Here is a 22,994-nt window from a genome sequence, read left to right as displayed (position 1 = left end):
TTTTATCTCTCCAAACTCAGTGTTGTTCATCCACCATGAGTTTGAGGGGGGGTGTTAGAGTTATAATATAAGTCATGTACCCCTTTGTATTTATCCCGTTGTATAAGGGGTTTCCTGCATATGTTCCACACCTGTACATGTATATATATATCGGCCTATGGCCTCATGGGAATACAAGTTGCCTATTCCTAACAGTGAGAACGATTATTACTATAGGTTCTGTACTAGATGAAAATTTACAATACAATTATTCAAGCCGCAACTTCAACTATGTACATAAACAATCTTTGGGTGCATATTTATCAAGATCTTGTACTAGATAAAAGTTTAAGATATGATTTGCAAATCATAGCATGCATGATGCACATAAATAGTTTTCAGATCATGCTAAATAGATATGGACAAGTTTATCTCAGTTCCCAGTAGCAATAGATGTGAGTATGTGGCCTTTTTTTTTTCTTGCCCTGCATACTGATTCATTCATTCAGTGCTGACCCGAGCAACCAAAATATGATCAAGAAATCACATATCTACTGAGCATTGTAGTATATATGTCTCTGGTATCGAACAGACACTGCACTGAAAAAGTGGCAATACTCTTCTCAGCCATTTGTATTACTAGTCAAATCATGTGGTCGCTTGTAACTTACATTATGAAGTACGAACAATGATTTATGAAGCATGTCTAGACTTGGATGGAGCTACGACCAGATGATTTCTCTACACCTCTGCTTTCCATCAGCCCTCTTACTTGTTCTACATCATCCCACTGACCTTCTTCAGCATGTAAGTTCGAAATTAGGACATGTGCTCCCACGTCATTAGGAGCTAATTCGATGATGTGCTGTCCAATTCTCTTTGCTAGTTCCATTTTGTGATGAACTCTACAAGCTGCAAGAAGTGATCCCCAAATTACTGGATTGGGCTGTATTGGCATCTTCTTGATAAAACTATATGCTTCGTCTAGCAGCCCAGCTCTACTCAGGAGGTCTACTACGCAACCATAGTGCTCAATATCAGGGACAATACCAAGGCTCAACATCAAATAGAAGTAATGCAGCCCCTCATCAACCATTCCTACATGTGCACAGGCACCAAGAACTACCTTTAGAGTGATAGCATCAGGCTTTGGGTCTCTTAGCTTCAGCATTTGTTCAAAGTGCTCCACTGCTTCTTTTCCCTGTCCGTTGCTGGCAAGACCTCCAATCATAGCATTCCATGTGAGGGTCCGCTTGTGCTGCATTGTACTGAATATTTCAGCGGCTGTATCAGTGCAACCACATTTTGCATACATATCCACCAGGGCACTTTCAAGCCATACGTCTGTTGTTACACTCTTCTCTTCTATATAAGTGTGTATCTCTCTCCCTTTATCAAGTGCTCCTAGCTGGGAACAAGCAGAAAGTAGACTAACCAGTGCCATTTCACTTGACACAACATCTACAACCTTCATCTCTTCAAATAAACTGAAGGCCGTTGTAAACTGAAGTCCTTTCACATAACCACAAACCATAGCTGTCCAGGACACGGTATCCCTTTGTGTCATATTTTCAAAAACCATTTCTGCTGCAGCCATATCGCCACATTTAGCATACATGTTAATCAAAGAATTATGAAGGATGATGTCACAGCGGATCCCATGATCTTTGATATAATTGTGAAAGTATCTTCCTTTCTGGAGATCACCAAGCTGAGCACATGACGATAAGAGACTTACGAGGGTAATCAGATCAGGAACTATACCATCTGATAACATCTCTTCAAACATTCTTAGTGCTTCCTTATGCTTCCCATTTTGCACAAACCCATCAATCAACGTGTTCCATGATTTAGTATTTCTTATTGGCATGAGCTGAAATGTTTTCAATGCGTCCGACATGGATCCGCATTTCACGTACATGCTTAAAAGTGCATTCCTGACATCCAAATCAGCCTCAATGCCGTACTCATCAATGCGTGCATACACCCACCGGCCTCTGTCAGCATCCTGCTCTTGGCCGCATGCAGAAAGGAGACTTATAACGGTGACCTTGTTCGGCTTAGTGCCTTGTGATTGCATCTCAGCAAGCAACCTTAACGCCTCATCCCACTGACTGCACTGTGCAAAAGCCGAGATCATCAGTGTCCACGACACCACATCCCGATCGGCCATCTCTTCGAAAACCTTCCTTGCATCATCGACACTTCTGAAGGAGCCGTAGAAATTAACAAGGCCTGACATGACGAACACATCCGATGCAAAGCCAGTCTTGCGAACCAAGGAATGTACCGCGTCCCCAGTTGACCTCGACTTGCAGCCGGCGAATGCAGCGCTCGAGGACACCGCCGCAGCCATGGTGTAATTATCAGGAGAGACTCCCCTCCGAAGCATCGCCCTGAACAACCTCAATGCATCCGCAGGCGCGTCGCAACTGTTGTACCCTCGAATCATGCAGTTCCAGACGAAGGCGGTCGGTTGGGCCATTCTGTCGAACACCCTGCGCGCGTAGGGCATGTCATGCCTCGCCACAGGGGAGGCGAGGAGGGCGACGAGCCGACCGACTGCGGAGGGGTTGGGGCCGAGGTGGGCGCGGATGAGCCGGCCGTGGAGCTCGGCCAGGTGGGCCCGCGACGAGCATTGGTCCAGGTGGGTGAGGAGATGGTCGCGGCAGGCGCGCGCCTGGCTTGTCGTGTTGGGGCGGAAGTAGAGGTAACGCATGGCAATGGCATAGGCGAGCTCGAGCTTGGATTGTTACAGTACCGTTTGTGTGCTAGGAGCCTAGGATGGCGGGAAGGAGGAGGCCGAGTGCTGGTGCTGCTGCTGTAAAATACTGCTTTCGTTTGTTAAAAATCGCGTCCGATAGCATTGCTGCAAGCTGCAAGCGACTTTTTTCTCGAATATGCAGGAGGTGCGTATCATATTTCACTGAAAGAGGGGGTATAGAAATCAAATCACCGTCGTTGTTATAATACAAACTGCGAGTAGCCATTCTTGTAATAGCCCGGCCTCTTTTTACGAATATGTGATGTTGACTCACGAAACGGGATTAATACTTAATTTGTGTCGCATGATCATGCGTTTTGAGTCGGATCACTTAAGAGGGCATAGAGGATATCTCTGAGTTGAAGGAGCGAATCCCTTCGCGGTCTCACGACATGGATTTATACTTACCCAAAGTCTATTTTACAACTACTACTCCCTCCGTTCTTAAATATTTATCTTTTTAGAGATTTCAAATGGACTACCACATACAGAGTATATAGACATATTTTAGAGTGTAGATTCACTCATTTTGCTTCGTATATAGTCACTTGTTGAAATCTCTAGAAAGACAAATATTTAAAAACGGAGGGGATAGCACATATATCCGTGCGTTGCACCAAAAAAAGTTGACCATCCAACCAAGTTAAGGACAATCCGATTGCAATTATATGTTAAGATATATCATACTCCCACTGTCCCATTATATACCGCCCATCTCATGTTCACCCACAATCTCGTGTACAAAGCTTCCAAAGTATTGGAAGTTAATTTTTTGTTTTTGAGAAATGCGGAGTTGAATCCTTCCTGCTCATTTGTAACAACACAATGGTGTGTTTGTTTCTCTAGGGATAATTGGGACTCACTTTCATTCTCTATCGTTTGCTGGAGCAGTTTATTGATTTTCCGTAGAACTTGCAAATGTATATAAATTGATGAAAGTTAGTGTAAAAAATATGAGAAGGCGATTATTTAATTTGATAAGTAAACAAACCTTCTCATCTGAATTTAAAGGGCTTGGCGGCCAAAACTCTACGACTAAGTGATAACCTCGCATGAAGATTAAATGCGTCTAATTATAACCGGTGACAGCATGACAAAGCAGCTTCCAATTGAAGGAAAGAAAACCCATCACATACATTGGCTGATGCTATGTAACGATCTGCTGGAGGGGTTAAATCAGACATTTTTTCACGAACGACCCAAAAGCAACGAACCTACTCCTTGTACCTGGCTTAATAATAATGGATGGAGGTAATAGACACAAGTACGAGCTTGCAACAAATGTTCAGAAATTTTAAAAATGTTTGCGGAAACTCCAAAAATTTGAAATTTCTGAAATTATTCACATTTTTATATATTTTCATCGATTTTTAAAATGTTCGCAATTTCAGAAAATGTTTTTGTTTCAAAGTTTGTTCAATCATTAAAAGAATGTTCATGTTTTCCAATTTTGTTCACAAATTTGAAAAATGTTCAGGGGAGTTCATAGAATGTTTGGTTTTGAAAAACTGTTCACAATTTCAAAATGTGTTCGCCTTTTGAGAAAACAAAATTATGTTTCAAATTTTGTTCATAAATTAAAAAAATCATGTTTTCATAATTTGTTTGTAAATTCTTAGGGGAATTTCACAAAATGTTCGCCTTTTGGAAAAATGTTCATAATTTCAGAAAATGTTCCCATTTTTCAATTATTTTCTTGTTTTTAATAAATGTTTGCATTTTCAAATAGTTGTTTTTAGTTTTGAGAAATGTTCAAGTCTCTTGTTAGCATGTTTTGAAAAATTTTGTTTTTCCAAAACTATTTACATTTTTTGAAAAAAAAACACATTTGAGAAAAAAGTTTACATCTTTCGCTGCATATACTTTATATAAGTTGAGCTGCAATTTTTGGACAACAAATTTTACAACTATACTGGCTAGGGGCGTGGTTAAGTAGCGCGAGTTGTTGTGTTCGATTCCACTCAGGCATTCCCACTGCCGGTTGTATCTTTTTAATTAAAGTTCGCGCTCGCATTTGAACACAAAAGATAGATGGTCGCATTGGTTAGCAGCGCGGGTGTAGATGCTGCTGGTTCTAGGTTTGATTCCTATCTGGGCTGCCTTTTTTTCATAATTTTTTACCGGACGGAAAACTCAGCGCGAGAGCGAGAGATTTGGGACGAACGAAACCGTTGATTCCATGACGAACGAAAATAAATGTGGGCCCCACTGCAAATGAGAAAAGTGGAGAAACAATCCTCTCTTTAATATTAGGTAATGATAAAGATTCAGTTACAACACCCCACAAAAAAACTATTCAGTTACAAAGTAGAGCTAGATAGACCCGAAGCAAGTCGGTTACCATGCCGAGTTCACTAGGATACAACATATACATTGTTTTGACTTTATAGAGCCAATCTCAGATCATGTTCAAGTCCACACTATCCGGCTGGTATCTCAATGCCGTCAACATGCATGTCAAAGGATGTGGATCAACAAAACCTAATTGTCTAAGGACAAGTAGAATAATTGTCATACAATATATAGTCTTATAAAACAAGTGACACACTTGTTTATACAACTAGATGATGCCTCGCGCGTTGCAGCGGGACCCGCTGCAATATATTTCAATGAGATTTGGTTGTATAAACATCAATATTTGGATTAACAATATATATCATTCATCAACTATATAAGAGATATAGATTATCACCAAAAATGCAAAATGCAAAGAAAATATGCAGACAAATAATAAAACAATAGGGATAACAGAAAATATAATAGTTTGAAAGCTCAGCGCGCGAGCGGGAGATTTGGGACGAACGAAATCGTTGATTCCATGCCGGACGAAAATAAATGTGGGTCCCACTGCAAACGAAAAAAGTGGATAAACAATCCTCCCTTTAATATTAGGTAGATGATGCCCCGCGCGTTGCGGCTGGACCCGCTGCAATATATTTCAATGAGATTTGGTTGTATAAACATCAATATTTGGATTAATAATACATATCATTCATCAACTATGTAAGAGATATAGATTATCACCAAAAATGCAAAATGCAAAGAAAATATGCAGACAAATAATAAAACAATAGGGATAACAGAAAATATAATAGTTTGAAAGCTCAGCGTGAGAGCGAGAGATTTGGGACGAACGAAATCGTTGGTTCCAAAATAAATATGGGTCCCACTGCAAACGAAAAAAGTGAAGAAACAATCCTCCCTTTAATATTAGGTAATGATAAAGATTCAGTTACAACACCCCACAAAAAAACTATTCAGTTACAAAGTAGAGCTAGATAGACCCGAAGCAAGTCGGTTACCATGCCGAGTTCACTAGGATACAACATATACATTGTTTTGACTTTATAGAGCCAATCTCAGATCATGTTCAAGTCCATACTATCCGGCTGGTATCTCAATGCCGTCAACATGCATGTCAAAGGATGTGGATCCACACAACCTAATTGTCTAAGGACAAGTAGAACAATTGTCATACAATATATAGTCTTATACAGTGGCAGAGCTAGACAAGATTGATTGGGAGGGCCAATGAGAAAATACAGTTTCTAATGAGGGCAAAAGCTCTATTTTTTCTAATATAAAACTCACTATATGAATCTCCTTCACTAAAGTCGTCCAGGCTGGGGGGGGGGGGGGGGGGGGGGGGGCGCACGTCCCCTGCAGCCATGCACGTAGCTGAGATTTGTTGTATAAATATCAATATTTGGATTAATAATATATATCATTCATTAACTATATAAGAGATATAGATTATCACCAAAATTGTAAATTGGAAAGAAAATATGCAGACAAATAATAAAACAATAGGGATAACAATATAATAGTTTGAAAGCCTGACATAAATAGAAATATTTTACATGATAATATACAGAGAGAAAATCAGAGGAAGGTAGTGATAAAATAAGAAGCTCATCACCTATACAAATAAACTAAAGGGAATTTGAGTACATGTAAACTAAATGCTCAGTCTATTATATTATGTCTTAAAAAATCATAGATACATTGAGAAGATTTAATTACTACCTCTTATTATATTTTACCAAAGGTTTCGTCGGCACATGGATTTGAACTGAGATCTACCAAAAATGATATACCCCGTTGCAATGACAATTACGCCAAGAGCGCGAGACATGCAAAAAGAGGAATCAATTCAATCCATATGTGCAGATTCTATGAAAAGTGGAAGAGCAAAATTTTCTTATTGGATTTCTAGCGAGACCATATAGAAAATTGTTTATGACAATTGAGCTGCAACAATAGTTGAAAATCTGCACCAAATAATCTTCTACTACGATCAATTCAATTTCGATTGCAGTGCTTCGAGAGATTAAAACAATATGAAAACCTTAGCTTGGTCGGTGCATACATAGGCCTCAATGGGATAACTTTGAAAAATCACTGTGCGCCATGTGTTTCTGAAGAGAGCTTTTCCTATTACTAATTGCTTAGTGACCTCACGAGTCACGACGGTAAGTAGGAGAAAGTTGGAGCAGGTACCATGTCCTTATTGGCAACAATGATGAGATCATCTTTGCCTCCGCCTCGGCCTCTACCACGTACTAGCCGGATGTCATAACGACGAGCTCTATCCCCGCGCAGCAGAGATGAAACAGCTCACCATTGTTGGCCATGAGGAACGCCTGCTCGTCAATATCCTTGGCCAGATCCTTGCCGTTGCGGAGGGGATGGAGATGCCACCCATGACGCTCTGTCTGGTGATGTTCGAGTCGTCGACGCTGGGGAAGAAGATGTTGCCGCAGCAGCGGCCCGTGGCAAAAGCGGGCCTTGTACCATGATACCAGCAAGGGGTGCAAGTGGTCCTCCATGCCGTATCATGCAGGAACACCGTGCGGCGGTACTCTCTGTTGCGACACGTGAACTGGACGGACCAGAGCATCTTGACGACGGCGTGGCTGCGGCCGTAGTCCGAGTGGATGCGCTCCACGCTGTCGACCCCGCGGGCTCTGTAGGAGCGATGGCAGATCACGTGCAAGTTGCGGTACTGCCAGAAAAAATAATGAAGAAACGTTATAATCATGAATCAGGAGAAATCAAGAAAGAGTAGATGGATGGATTGATCTAAAAATCTACTTCTACGGAAGATGGGATCAACCTTGTTATGGCAGAACTCGAAGGGAGAAGATCGTCGTATTGATAACAGCGTGCAGGGAGGTGAAGCGCAGGAAAACTAATCGGAGAGGATGAGCACTGGGATACCAGCCGCCGCGCCCTATATCGGTTCCTTTTGCATCAAGGAAACGAAGAGCAGGGAGGATAATTAATCAAGGTCACGAAAAGCAAGGAGGATAATTAATTATAGTTTTGCAAAAGCACATCTAGATGTGCCATAAGTATTGCACATCTAAATCATATGTCATTAATCTTACGTTGAGATTCGTATGAATATTTTCTTTCTCTTTTTTCTTTTTCTCTTTATACTTGATTCACTCACTTAGATGTGCAATAACTAAAGCACATCTAGATGTGCCCTAGACACACCCAATTAATTAAGGCTGGTCACAATGGGCAAGAACATAATCTACTAACTTACACACTTCCCTAGACTATGTTATTACCTCCACAGTGGGTAGGAACATCTATGTAGTGTCATGCAACAATGTATTTATTAGGTTATAGACTCATTGTTTTTTGGAGTGTGTGATGTTCCGGTAACTTAGCTAGTTACTCCCTCCGGTCCTTTTTACTCTGCACATTGGATTTGCCGAAAGTCAAACTTTGCTAAGTTTGACCAAATTTATATTATAAATTATTAGCATTTATAATATCTAATAAATATAATATGAAAATATTTTCCAAGACGAATCTAATAATATTGGTGTTGTTATGTGAATGTCTATAATTTTTCATAAAAAATTGGTTAAAGTTGAATGAGATTGACTTCGGACAAACCTAATATGCAGAGTAAAAAGGACCGGAGGGAGTACCACAAGCACCTCTTTCTTCATTAAATATATGACACATAAGCAAAGTTGTATTAGAGTGTGTGATGTTACTCTTAAGTTTCTCCCCATTGTGACCAGCCTAAGGAGACGAAGGAAATGATGCTAGAGAGAAGCTGAACAACGGCACGATGGCTGGCCTCTCGGGACGGCAGACATGGGCTATAATTAATTAACGTGTGAAGAAGGAAGTTACAGCCCATATCTGCCTCGGCCGCTCGGCATCCCAGTGCACCAAATCAAAACATGGTTGTGTACGTCCCACGTGTAGGATATTGAATCAGTCGATTGGTTGGTGATTTGGTGTTTGCAAATGAAATGCTAACGTGGCATCATACTGAAGTGGATAGTATGCATGTTGAAAGAGTTGCTATAAGTGGGGAGCAACTTCTTAAAAATGTACTCCCTCCGTCTCAAAAAACATGTCGCAGGCATAGTTTATTGGTAATTTTGCAAAAAAAACCCTTATGGTTTCAAAAGCGTTTCAAACAAGTCCCTCCACCCCGTCTTCTTCCTCCGCCCGTCGCCTGCGCGTCGCCAGGGGCCGGCGCCGCCCAGCTGCGTGATTCGCCAGGGGCCGGCGAGCCCAGCTGAGCTCCTCCGCCGTCGCCAAGTACATGCTCTCGCCGCCATCGGCAGTTACCTCCTCCACCGCCGCAGCCCAGACCTGCGCCGCCGCGGTCCCCTCCCGCTGCGATTACCTGCGGGCGTCGCCGGAATCTCCCGCTACGTCTTCCTCGAGGCCGTGCGCATCCCTCCTCGAGCTCCCCCGCATCCTCCTGAAGCCCGCGCACATCCTCCTCGTCCTCCCGCGCATCCTCTTCGAGCTCCGGCGCGTGCGCGTCGTGATCCCCTACCGGCGTCGCCGGAGCCTGCCTCCATGATCCGGTGGACCAGGAGCTCGCGCACGTGATCCTCGATCTCCAGCGCGACCTCGTCGATCTCCCACGCCCGCGCACCCGTGCTGCTCCTTCTCCCCTGCCGACGCACCCGTGCGGCTACTTCTCCCCTGTCGCCGGTGGTCTCTGCCCGTGTTGTTGCTGCTCCACTGACCCTGCCCGTGCTGCTGCTGCTCCACTGAGCTGCCCGTGTTGCTGCTCCTTGACCCTACCCGTGCTGCTGTTGCTCCTACTCTGCACCCTGAAGAAGGTACAGTAAAACTGTGTGATGGTGATGTAAAACTTCAATTGGTACTTCTACTTATGATGGTGATGTAAAACTGTGTGTGACGAATGGAGCAGAAAAATACTTCTGCTTATGGTGAAGTAGAGTAGCATCTTGATCCAATTGACAAATGGAGCAGAAAAATACTCCTATCCAAATGAAGAAATCTACCGAATTCTTGTAAAAATGTCTACTGAATTTGCTCCATGTTCTAAACAGAGTACTCCTATAGTAAAGATGCTTCAAGATGGCCCTCTATACATTTGTCACAAAAGGTATAGGCTAGAGTTCAGACCTCCCAGCCTTTTGCATGTTTTGTTATTCAAGGGATGCACCAATATCAGGAGGTCTGCAATTTGAGGCTAAAAGTTTCAAAGATGAAAAGTTGCTCTAATATCAGGAGCATTGAGCCTACATGAAAAATTAATGTCAATATCAGGAACTAATTCAAATATGTTGGACAATATAAGGAACTAATTACTGAAGCAAGGAAGTGTTAACTGAACTGAAACTAAATGACCATTTAAAATGACAAACTACTCCTAAGTGTGATGATTGCAACACAAAATCTGCTTCTGAACTGAAATCTAACTGAACTGAAATCTGCTCCTGCAGAGAGAAAAACAAAAATAAGCATCAGTTCAACCATGCCAAAGTATTTCCAAATCTGTTAAGCACTTGTCATGTCATAATCTTGGAGAAGGAAGAAGCAGTACATAGGAGATTCAGAACAGTAGCTAGGTAGATAGTCACAGTACACAAATCCATGCTTGTATGTAAAAGTTCACCAGTAATCTCTTTGTGCTGCTGTAAACAAAGATTGCAAGAAGATCTCAATCTTACTAATTGTTGTTGCGTGAGTATTATTGAGATCTTACTGATTGTTGTTTTTCTTCTTTTTCAGTTTATTTCCACTATATATACCCAGTCACCTAGGCAATACCAAAATGATAGAAAACCACTAATTTGGTTAGTTGAATTTGTTTCTGATAAGAATAAACCTAAAGAACAAGGAACTTCACTTTAACTAAAACTGAATTGTTAGAGGAGTATAACTTTTCTGCAATCCTCTGTGTAATTTGAAAAGAGGCTCATTTGTTAGAGCAGAGTAAGCGTATTATTGACACTAGTGTACCTTGGAGAGGCCCTTGAGATGGGTCTTGCCCTATTCACAATGGCAATAAGGTCACAATGTTCTGAAATTAACAGGAGTTGTACCACAAACAGCAGCAGATCACTTAACAACATTACATAAAGTTAAGCAAAATTAGTCATAAAAAATGAAGTTGATAAACTAATGACATAAACTTCAAAATTGGTCATGATGGATTGGAGTTCTTTCTGAAATGACAGGAGTTGGAAGTTTCATAAGAAATGAAATGGTGTTACAAAGGAGCAGCTTCATTTCTTAGTCATAACATTTCTTAGTCAGTACTTCACATTTTTGTAATTCTTGCAACGCTCCTGTCATTCTACTCATTTTTTGTGTGTATATCCTTGTTATGGTACCATGATGTACTCATCTTTTGTCATTGATAGCAGGAGTATGGATTTGAACATGATACCTCAAGAGGAAGACGATGAAGGTATTAATTTGAATTTGATGCCTCAAGAGGAGGAACCTCAAGTGGCAGAGAATGTAGTTATGGATTTGAACTTGATGCCTCAAGAGGAAGACGATGAAGATATGAACTGGATGCCTCAAGAAGATGAAGGGAAAGAGGATGAAGCTCAAGAAGAAGAGGATGAAGTTATGAATTGGATACTTCAAGAGAAGAGAAGAGAATTGTCAGATAAGGAGAGGCATGGTGTTTACTTTGCCTTGCTGGTAATCGAGCTCAGAGATGGGTCTATTCAACCAGACAACAAGCTGCTAGTCTCAAACCGGTTGGACATAAGTGTACGATCTGTTGAAAGAATCTGGGAACAGGCTAAAAAGCAAATTGCCGATGGCAAAGAAGTAGATGTCTCAAGCAAGAAGCCAGGAAGGTCTGGCCGAAAGAGAAAGGAGCTGGATCTAGAGAGGACCTCAACAATCCCACTGAATAAAAGAAGAACAATTCGATCTCTGGCACGGTCTCTAGGTGTGGCCCGATCGACCCTACATAAGAGGTTCCAGTTGAATGAGCTCAACCGCATCACAAGCACCGTGAAGCCTCACCTCAAGCTAGAGAACAAGCTTGCGAGATTGAAATTTTGTATGTCCATGGTCGATGACAATTCGATCTCAACTTCTCAGGCTATGTTAAAACCAATGACGAATATGGTTCACATCGATGAGAAGTGGTTTGACACGACGAGAGTGAAGAATAGTTACTATGTACTTCCAGGAGAACCCGAACCGAAGCGCACCGTGTCAAACACTCACAGCATTGGGAAGGTGATGTTCCTAACAGTTGTTGCCAAGCCTCGATATAACAATGAGGGGGAGCTAACATTCGATGGGAAGATCGGCATTTGGGCATTTGTCGAAGAGACTGAGGCGAAGCGGACAAGTCAAAACAGAACAAAGGGAACAAAAGTGTTGACATCAGTGAAAGTAACCAGGCCTGTGTGCAGAGATTATCTAATCAGTAAGGTTATCCCGGCAATTCAGGATAAGTGGCCTGACGATGATGAGGGAGCAACAATATTCATCCAACAGGATAACGCAAAGCCTCATGTCCTTCCCAATGATGTAGCTTTTCGAGAAGCTGTGGAACAAACTGATCTTGACATCCGATTGCTACAACAACCCCCAAATAGCCCTGAGTTAAGTTGTTTGGACCTCTGCTTCCATAGCTCTCTCCAGTCTCTAACCGACTGCAGATCACCTACAAACATCCAGGAACTGGTACAGGGTGTGGAAGAGGAATTCGAGAACTACGATCCCGACAAGTTGCACAGAAGCTTTATCACATTAGAAACAGTTATGTTTGAAGTTATGAAAGACAAGGGAGGAAATCAATATAAGTTGCCCCACTTGCACAAGGATCGCTTTCAGAATGCTGGAATGGAAATAACCGGTGTATATTGTGACAGTCAGGTAGTTGTTGATACTAGGGCCATTATAGAAGAAATGTAAATTGCAATAGGAAAAGAAAATGAAAGGAAAGAATTGGCTAGAGAAGGGAAAAGAAAGAAAATTAAAGGGGAGGGAAGTGAAGTGAAGAAATGGCCAGAGAAAGGAAAAGAATGTAGCCAAGAGGGGACAAAGAGGCCCTTATGTCATGTAGTCAGGTAGTTGTTGATACCAAGTACTCCTTGTGTATGTCTTGTGTAATCTTGTGTCAAAAGGGGACAAAGAGGCCATTATATCATGTCCTTGTGTATGCCTTGTCTAATCCTTGTATATCAACTCCTCATTGGAATTTATTGAAATTTGGGTTATTTGGATTAATTGAATTATCTGGGTTATTTAGATTAACTGGATTAATTTGGATTATTTGAATTAATTTGGGTTATTTGGATTTATTTGAATTGATTTTAGTTATTTGAATTAATTTAAAATATTTGAATAATTTGGATTAAAACTGAATTTGGGCTAACTTATAATCCAAATATGGATCTCATCAACAATAGAAAAATAGAACATGTACTGTCAATACATGTTTGGACTTGTATTGTGAATAGAAAAAAATGAAGCAAAACTCTTGCAAATTTTCAGTTTCAAACTGGGACAACAGTATAACATCAAGCAAAACTCTACCAATGTTCACTATTCATTGCTGGCTTGGTCAGATCACTTGCTTGTTGATATCACTTGATATCACTTGCTTGTTGCATTCCTACCGAGATTGATTATCTCTTGGCAAGCAAGGCCTTCGCTAATCTGTATGCTTGTCTAGTTATGTCATCCAATCTTTGGAAGACCCCATTTGCCTCTCCTGAATGAACTAGTGAAAGTAAGACCATGTCATATTTTTCCTGACTATAAACTGCTGTGTAATTGACATGTTCCATCAATTGTTAAGCTAGTCTTTGATTATAATCCTCAGGCCAGCAGAACTAAGTCTTTACATTTCATTATTTTTCAGAATGTTTGAACAACTGCAAGATAATCAATTGAACTACGCCATCTGCAGATGCTGGATTTGAGGGCAACTGGTGTAAAAGAGCTACCATCCAGTATTGTTAAGCTTACAAAATTGAGGTGTCTGCTTATTAACAGATCCAAAGAAGTGCCAGATAAGATTATTGGGAAACTACATGCTCTAGAGTCTGGTTAGTTGAATTTGTTTTTGATAAGAATAAACCTAAAGGACAAGAAACTTCACTGGAACTAAAACTGAATTTGTGATACACACAACAAACATAACTTTTCTGCAATTCTCTGTGTAATTTGAAAAGAGGCTGATTTGTTAGAGCAGAGTAAACCTTGGAGAGGCCCTTGAGATTGGTCTTGCCATGTGCATCATCTAGCACCAGGACCTCTTGCTCCTTGGGCTACAGCAGATCGAAGAAGCAACACCAACACTTCCATGCCACTTATCTGAAGAAGCAACACCGGCACTTACAGGACAAAGAACAGAGACAGAACCATGGTGGTCAGCAAGCAAGCACGCACGCACCTCTCCTGCATCCATCCCAATGCACTAGGTGTCAATGGCCGCCGCGAGCTCCATTCCCCTCGTTCCCGATCCCCACTCTCCCTCCCCGAGCGCGTCGCCCCTGCAGCCTCCCGTCGCCCGCCTCCTCCCTTCCGCGCCGTGCCTCCCCGCGCTACCACCGGAGGGGCCAACTCCGGCGGCCCCGGCGCCCGCGCCAAGCTGCCGTCAGGTCCCGCGTCGCCATCCAAGACCCCGGCGGCCTCCCCTGCTTCTGTTGCGCGGGAACGACGCATCGAGCGCCCGCCTATAGCCAAGCCGCCAAGGCCCTGCTCTGCCGTCCGCCACTCCGTCGACCCTGCCTCCATGGCCTTGCTGCCGCTGCCATCCCTCAACTCCTTCTCCAGCGAGCCCCGTGGCCGGTCTGCACCGCCCTTGCCGGACTCCATCCTTGCTCCGCCGCCACCACGCTTGACCCTAAGACATGAGGTTGTTGTTGGTGGTCCGGATCCAGCGCCTCCGGGCTCGCCGACGCCGGTTCCGACACAGCCGGAGCAGAGCGCGGCGGTAGCTGGGGAAATCGAACATTTTTATGACGAAGGGGGGAGCTTGGTGAGGCAGGCGAGTGGCAGCTGCGGCGGTGGAGCAGTAGGCAGCTGCAGCAGGGGAGCGGGGGAGCTGCGGCGGCGGGGATAGGGCAGCTGCGGCGGCGTGGAGGAGCGAAGTTACGGGGCGGGGAGCAGCGGAGCTGGGGATTCTGTCGAAGGAGCAAGACGAGGAGCGCGGGTTCGGTCGGGAGAAACTGGAGGGCTTTTTTTTGCAAAACTTCCCTCGCGACATGTTTTTCGGGACGGAGGGACTATGATGTATGATGTATGATTAGTGATAATGGTCAAGAACCATAAATAATTCTTGAATATAAAAAAATATAATCATCAAATAATTGTCTCTAGGGCATATTTGAAACAAGGGTTATGTTTTCTTGCACATTTCATCTCAACCACTAGTTTTAGAAGGTACGTCAACGGTCACATTTGCTTCTAGTATACCTTGAATATAGCGGCAAATAGCCCTCCCTCCCCCCCTTTTCATCATGGACACAAGGCATTATGCCCCGCGACCGCCCCGTACTAAGAATCTGGCCTTTGAACAAGCAACTTAGGGGTGCGCCATCATGGACGACCGTCTCTACTGGCACACCAACGAGAACGATTATTCCAATATGGCATGGATCTCTACCGCTTCCTCTGCACGTTGTCCCTGTGCCCTCATCATCATCCACAATTCCTCCTCGACCTTCGTCAACGGTCCCGAGGATCCGTTTGGTTCCATGATGAATGATAAGATATGAATCCCTAGCAGTGTTACTTGCCTCTCGCCTGACCTCAAGCTCTATCCTCGTGCCTAGTCATGTGATATATCTCCTAAAAAACCAAGAAAAAAAATGCAAGATCTCATGGGTGGAGGCCATCGGTGGGATGGCGGTCGTCGCCGGTGCGGTCGTGGGGGTGGAGGGGGGGGGGGAGGGGTGGGGTGGTTAGGTGAGAGCTGGTGTAGCAGAACGGTTGTCCATGGTCCCTTCATCTAATCAAACTAATAGTCACACAACATATGTATATGAAGGCTTGCACATATAATAACCAACAAAAAGTCAATATAAAGGAACAAGTTCGAATATATAGAACTATGTTACAGGAGAGTATCCAAACAATTCAAAAAAATGTTACAAGAGAGTGAATCCGATTCTTTGTGCATAATAAAGCTGAACCGAAGAAATCACACCTCAATCACGAGTTTGTGCTCACAAGGAGACGGTGGAGAGTGGTCTCCCAATCCCGAGGAACACCAGAGCCAGGTGCGGTCAATGTTGCCATTAATGTTAACCATGCACCTCATGTGGACCTGTAACTCCAAGTCGTCAAAGGATTTACCACTTGAGATGTGATTGTGGACCTCTTTGGCCAGCCCAACCAACACGGTGGACGTAGTTCCCGTGACCGTGGCGTCCGACATGTTGTATGCCATGAGGTTGTAGGGAAAAGAACCGTGGCCAAGCGGGATGCCGTCGAGCGAGATGGCGAACTGCCAATCTTGGAAGTAGATGTCTTTCTTCAAGTGGTTGTCGATGCGCATTGTGATGTCGAAGGAGGGCAAGGCCGCCGCGTCTTGTGCTTCTTGGAAATTTGAAGGCCTGATTCCAGTGATCTCCACGGTGTAGTACTCCTCACCTAGGATCGCAAGCACGCACCAAGTCAGTGCGAACATCGCCGTCACATATAGCAGCAGAAACAGGCACCCAAAGCAGGGATTCATCCACCAATCTTTCTTGTCCGGGGACGCGGCTGTGGCTGTGGCTGTGGCTGTGGCTGTGCCTGTACCTTCGGTGGGCGACATCTTCTCCGTCCCCCTAACAATATTGGAAGGAACCGCTGAAACTTGAGGTTGTTGACATAGACTATATTTACATATATCAGGGAATCCTTGCTGATCGAGTTGGGCGGTTCGCAAGAAAATTATTATAGACAGACTCCTGAGTCCTGAGGCGGCATGGAATAGTTACTCCATCAAATTGTACGTAGTTTGCATCGTGAGATACGGCAAAAGGCCATACACAACAAGCTACCTTACTTATCCGTACATATCATATCTGAGTTTGTTTCTTTAAAAGGCAGAGGAAGTTGCCTTGCTTGGTTCTCTCTTTTTTTTATCAATCAATCAAATCAAACACGTACGTACCTACGCTTCCATGGCAGGACAGGAGGACGGCGGAGTGGAGCCGCAGCCGGCGGGCGGGGACGGCGGAGAAAAGGATCTGGTAAGCTGCCAGCATTTTGGTGTCTGTGAGGCAGTGGTGCTGACAGTAGTTCTCCTTCTTGTTATCGGCACGATAGCCTTGGGTGTCTCGACCCGCGGCCGGGTTGTTCCTTATTTCTCCGTCGAGATTTCAGGCATGGAAGGGCTGGATCCGCTGCGTAGCCCGGTCATCTTCCCGGAATCGAATCTTACTCTGCGCGTGGACAATAGGCGGCCGATACAACAGGACTGCAGGGAGAAAAGCATGGTGACCATATCGTACAGTCAGGTGGACATGGCGTGGGGCGAGGTGCCCGCCTTCTGCGTCAACAGGCGATCGACCTTGGAGTTGAGCGTCCCGTTGTCACGCCCACAGGCGCTCTTGCCTCGGGAGCTGCGCGACAGGATGGCGGCCGACATGCACGTCGGCGAACTAGAATTAGGAGTCGAGATCAAGCCCTTCAGCCCGCGACAACCGTGCTACTTGTCCTGCATTATTATGTCAGGGCACCTTGATGACCCACATCTATGTAAACTGTTTTGCATCTGATCTCATCCAATCTTTAGTACGTACTCCCTTCGTCCCATAATATAAGATTTTTTTTGACACTATCTTAAAATAAGCTTTCGCCCCGCTTTATAAATAAAATAACGATTAATATAATTCAAGTTCAACCGCACTGAGCATACAACGGCTGAGACCACAGCACAATCAAATCCAAGAAAGCATAAAAGAAATAGAAAGAAAAAGCCACCTAGTGGCGTCCACATAACGGCACTACGAGAAAGATAGTCGACGCGCCGAAGCCAGGAGCGCATCCATCATCAATCCAAGTCGGTCACGATCATGCTGCCTTGAGAGCGGGTGCCAGTGCTGCAGGAAAGCAAGGAATTTGAAGAGGGAGTCAGACGCCTTTCTCGAAAAAACCTTCTCTATCACCATCTTATCCCTAGTCGTCCAAAGAATCCACGTCATCGCCACAGAAATAAGCCAAAATAGGCGGCGATGACGTGACGCCTGTAAAGCTCTAAGTTGGAGAAACTCAGCGAGATTTAGGGCCTCCCATTCAGGCCCCAACGCTTCGCGGACATATGTCCAAAGTACTCTCGCCGCGGTACACGAAAAGAGGATATGTGTCCCGGTCTCTGATACCGCACAGAAAGGGCATAGATCATCACCAGGTCCGTGCCGCTTAAATACTTCTATCCCCGAGGGGAGGCGATCTCATAGTAATTGCCAAACAAAGATCTTAATCTTTGACACTACATCAATATAAAAAAACGTCCTATATTATGAGACAGAGAGAGTAGTATATATAAAATAGGATTATTTTACTATCATCGGCTTAGCTTGTAAGGGCCTGTTGGACAACTCCCCACCCCCAGAAATCCTCAAATCCAGCTTCTGTTTTCGATCGCGAGCTTCCGACGCGAGCGCTAGCGCTGAGAAATTCGTTCGGTGTCTCAGCTCCAGGTTTCGGTCACCACACATGGGCTGCCAGCCGTATTCACTGGAATTCGGCCTTGTTGGGTATTGAGGAGAGGCCCAAGTGAGCCCAAGAAGGAGGCTGGGGGGAAAGTCACGTGAGGCCTGGTTCGTAGGGGCTGGAAAGTTGGCTAAAAGGCCTAATTTGGACCGAGTGGAGGGCATTTTTCAGCCCAAATCGTTGGGAGAGCGTTTTCTTCCTTTTCTATACGTTCCTTCACTAACAGAGAGCAATTTTGGTCTAGTTTACTATGTTTTCAAGCGTGCAAATTATGACTAATGCATCTTCAAATGTTCATTTTGACTGAAAATAGAAAGTTGGCAACTCATATTTTAAGGATCAACACAGTGCACGAATATTTCATTCAACAAAAGCATAATATTTGCATAAGTTCTGCAAATCAAAAGTGGTACAGATTCCTGAAGTAATATTCATCAAAGTGGTACATATTTCTAAAGTACTCTTCACCAACCTAGAGCAATGTCAGTAGCAAGTTGGTTCCTAATCAGATCCATGTCAACACCATTTTCCTCCGAAGTTGACGTATCTGATACATTTGTAGGAACAACAAACTTCTTATACCGTTCTGGAATTGTTGGCACATAATCCGGATCCCTATCTCATCGAACAAAGTGGAGATCTGACTTGTCATGGAAGCGAACACAGTTGCGCAATGTCATGGTAGCAGCGACTATCATCTTCTGGGTTTCAATTGAGTAGTTTGGCATCTTCAAAAGAATTTGCCATTTCATCTTCCAAACTCCAAAGGCCCTCTCTATGGAATTGCGTTTGGACGAATGGATCCTATTGAACTTCTCTTTAGGAGTATTCGGTGGTGCACCTCTTTGAAAGTCAAGGACATGATACCTTTCTCCTTTTGTAGGGCGCGAGATATCCAATTTTGTTAGGGTAGCCAGCGTCTACAAGATAGTACTTGCCTATAAAATAGAGAGAGTGGTGCATGGAAGTTGTTGGACATAAGACACACGTTGCAACAAGAAAAAATGCTTACCGGCAGGGCAGACGAGCAAGGCCGACAACCTTGGGCGGTGCCGGCTGCTGACAGGTTGGGGTGGCAAGGTAGAGGAAGGACTCGCGGTGTCGGGGAAGGGGCGGCTCGAGGAGGAGACCATCATCGGGGTGGCTGGACGAGTTGGCCGGCGGCGGCAGGGTCGCCGAACGAGTTGGCCGCCGGCGGCGGGATGGCCTCGTCCGCCGCTGGCGGCTAGGGTTGACGAGCGGGTGAGGACATAGGAGATTGGGGATCGTGCTAATAGGCTTTCTATCGAAGAGGTAAGCAACTTCGCGGTGGCAGGTTTTTGAAAATATCCCGAACTCCAATTTTCTCAATTCCTAGGATCGGCAAAGCTGCGGCTCCACGTTTTTGTGTGTGGGCGACGGGTAGATCCTGGAAGCCAGTTTCCTGGAGCCAGACCCTTCGGGCCAGCTCCGCTCGCGGATTCGCTGAATCTGGGAGCTGGCGAGCTGCCGAACAGTCCCTAAGTTGCGACTTCTAATCTCAATCAGCCTTTACAACTAAGTCAGCAATTTGTTCTGTTCAAAGTTTAGAGTTCCCTTGTGTTTTATGCTAATTCTGACAGCAACCCTACAACTAGTCATTATCATCAATATTGAAAGAGTTCAAATGTTTTCAGTGCCACTTCATCCCAGCAATGTCTCTCTTCGGTATATTATTACTTCTATATAAAGGATGGTGGAGTTCCCACCATCCTTGGCCCTCCGCGGGCGGGCAATGCCTCCTGGCCATTCGTTGGCTAGTGGCGTGCCGTGGGAGTCACCCCGGACCGACACGGCTCGCGCCCGGGCGACCTGGCTAGAGTGTTCATGAAGGTTGGACCGTCCGGTTCACATGGGGCCACTGTCATTGGGTGGCTCCAGGCGCACCCATGGCTGAGGCCCATGCGTATCCTTGCGCACGAAATCGTGTTCGGACCCATCTGGCGGTGTGTCACAGTGGACCGCGAGGGCGTGCTCGGGTCACCATCATTGGGTGGCCTTCGTCGCGTTTGCACCCACGCGCGACGCCCTAGCTAGGCCCGTCTGGTAGACTCCACGCCCCGTGCCGATGCGATAGCCGAGCCTGCTTGGCGGCCCCCTTGCACTCTAATACGTCTCCAACATATCCCTTATATATATGAGATAGTCACACTCGTATTGGATGTCGTGCAGTTTTTCAAACCCTAGTTTTTACACTAGGAACTCCAGTCCAATCCATGATATGTGCTAAATACTCCCTCCGTAAACTAATATAAGAGCGTTTAGAATATTAAAGTAGTAATCTAAACACTCTTATATTAGTTTATAGAGTACGTAAGTAAATTGTCTAAACTTCAAAAAAAATAGGGGACTAGAATTGAATTAAGTTAAATCGTGAAGTAGGAAATGAATACAACGAATGACACTAATCTCAATTATACACCGACCTGCCCTCGTCATGAAGGGTTTTGTCTTGAGGTAATAGCACCTCAGGTACCCTAACTTGCATAGAATGTGATGATTTAGTCCAAAACTTGCAAAACTTCACTTCGTCATACCCCAACTTGCACCTCATGTGATGATTTAGTCCCAGGCCAATCACAGCTCGACAATTGGCAGCCAGGTGGTCGGACCGGTCAGCACACACACTTTTGCAGAAAATCCCCTACCGTTTTCTTTAATCAACCCGCACTCACCTCCCATTCATTGCAAAAGCATAAATAACCTAGTGTAAAGTGGAGTACATCCAAGATTCCAAGTTTGCTTGGAACTACGAATGTTCATGTATTTCATATTCAGAACGACATGTAGTTGCTACTGTTCCAAAATAAAATGTATAGTTTCTACTGAAAACTACATGATAAAACTGTTCAAACTGTAACAGAACAGGTACCAGTGCACAACACCATTTTCTTTCAGTCTTTCAGGAGAAGAGAGGTTGCACCTCATGAACATCTTTACTGCAGCACAATTTCGCGGCAGAACATGATTTCAAGTTCTCAACAGAGAAAAGAATTAACATTGCTCGATCAAACCAACATACAAATTAATGAGGAGAAAAAAGAATCACGGAAGCAGCATGAATCCTTGGCCGCTACCTACAAGAAGTGCTCTCCTAATCAGCCATTAGCCATTTTTTCTTGCATCGGCGGCGTCAGTTCCTCCAGAACGGAACAAGAACGGCACATTGACGTCGCACGGCCTGGACACCACCTTGGCGCTGGCAGCGAGCCTGTCCACCGTCATGGCGAACCGAACCATCACCGGCATGGCCCACGTCCTCACGCCGCCGAGCTGCAGCCGCACGGGCACCGTGATATCCACGTCAAACGGCACCGATCGGAGCCGCTCCGCCGCGGCCATCTGCCCGCGCTCCCGCTCCGAGAACCGTATCCCGCTGCCCTTCGCCTTCGCCACGAACACCGTGATGTTGCACGGCGCCTGGTAGAAGGCCGGCCACGCGCCGTCCGCCAGGCTCACGCCCTCGTACGACACGGCGACGCGGCTCCCGGCGCCGTCGTAGTGCACGCCGACCTTGCCGTTGGCGCTGTTGTCGGCGCGGACGGTCGCGGCGAACCCCGACGAGAGCGGGCCGGGGGCCGAGGCGTTGCTGACGCCGGCGAGGCCCGACACTGCGAGGGACACAACCGAGTACGCCGGCTGCCTGGGCTTGAAGGCGAGGTAGACGACCCCGACGGCGGTGGCGAGGAGGACGGCGAGAGAGAGGTAGAGGCAGGCACGGAGGCAGGAGCAGTCGGCACGGCGGGTGTAGTGCTGGAAGAGGCGCGCGTTCTCCGGCGGCGGCACGCGGAAGACCTTGTCTTTGGGCACCTGCACCACGTACGTGCCGGGCTGCGGCGCCGGCGGCTTCTGCTGGTGTTGGGGCGGCGGCGGGACGGGCTTCTCGAAGTGGACTGCAGAGCGGGCTGGGGAAGGGGTCGGAGGAGGAGTAAGCGTACTCGCCGGAGAAGTCGGAGCTGGTGGACGCGGCCGTCGTTCATCATAGGCCGCTCCTGCTCCTCACGTTGCGGGTGCGAATCAATCTGCGATATCAAAACCGTCTGTGCCAGAATGTTTTGCGCGCATTGGTACTTCCCAGCCGAATAGTACTTCTTTAGCACGGCGTTCAGTGCTAGTATGCTTATCGTGGACGTCCTATAGCTTTGCAGTCAATAGATGATCTCTTGTTTTTGTATCATGGGACAGCACGCACTACAGCTCCTGTTCACCAGTGCACGTACCCAAACTTGAAGAGAGACCAGCAGCCTCCACACTGGCTGGTTCCAACTCATGACACGGTCCTTCTCGTTGAAGCATCGAA

The 22,994-nt window shown here is 45.3% G+C and overlaps 1 protein-coding gene and 2 pseudogenes across 1 annotated transcript; 1 reads left to right on the top strand and 2 right to left on the bottom strand.

Annotated features, from left to right (window-relative positions):
• Positions 1 to 586: 586 nt before the first annotated feature.
• Positions 587 to 2,870, bottom strand: LOC147979984 (pentatricopeptide repeat-containing protein At3g22690 pseudogene; annotated as a pseudogene).
• An 8,546-nt stretch (positions 2,871 to 11,416) lies between these two features.
• LOC147979983 (uncharacterized) lies at positions 11,417 to 12,934 on the top strand. The gene has a single exon (XM_087515422.1). It carries the CDS (start codon positions 11,417 to 11,419, stop codon positions 12,932 to 12,934), a length of 1,518 nt encoding a protein of 505 aa, XP_087371548.1.
• Positions 12,935 to 21,799: 8,865 nt separating this feature from the next.
• Positions 21,800 to 22,677, bottom strand: LOC125547764 (NDR1/HIN1-like protein 13 pseudogene; annotated as a pseudogene).
• Positions 22,678 to 22,994: the final 317 nt, after the last annotated feature.

Source organism: Triticum urartu, chromosome 3A (assembly GCF_056163025.1).
Source record: "Triticum urartu cultivar PI428250 chromosome 3A, HENAU_Tu73, whole genome shotgun sequence".
Lineage (NCBI taxonomy): Eukaryota > Viridiplantae > Streptophyta > Magnoliopsida > Poales > Poaceae > Triticum > Triticum urartu.
Note: the sequence above shows the minus strand (reverse complement) of the source record. Positions and strands in the feature narration are given on the sequence as shown.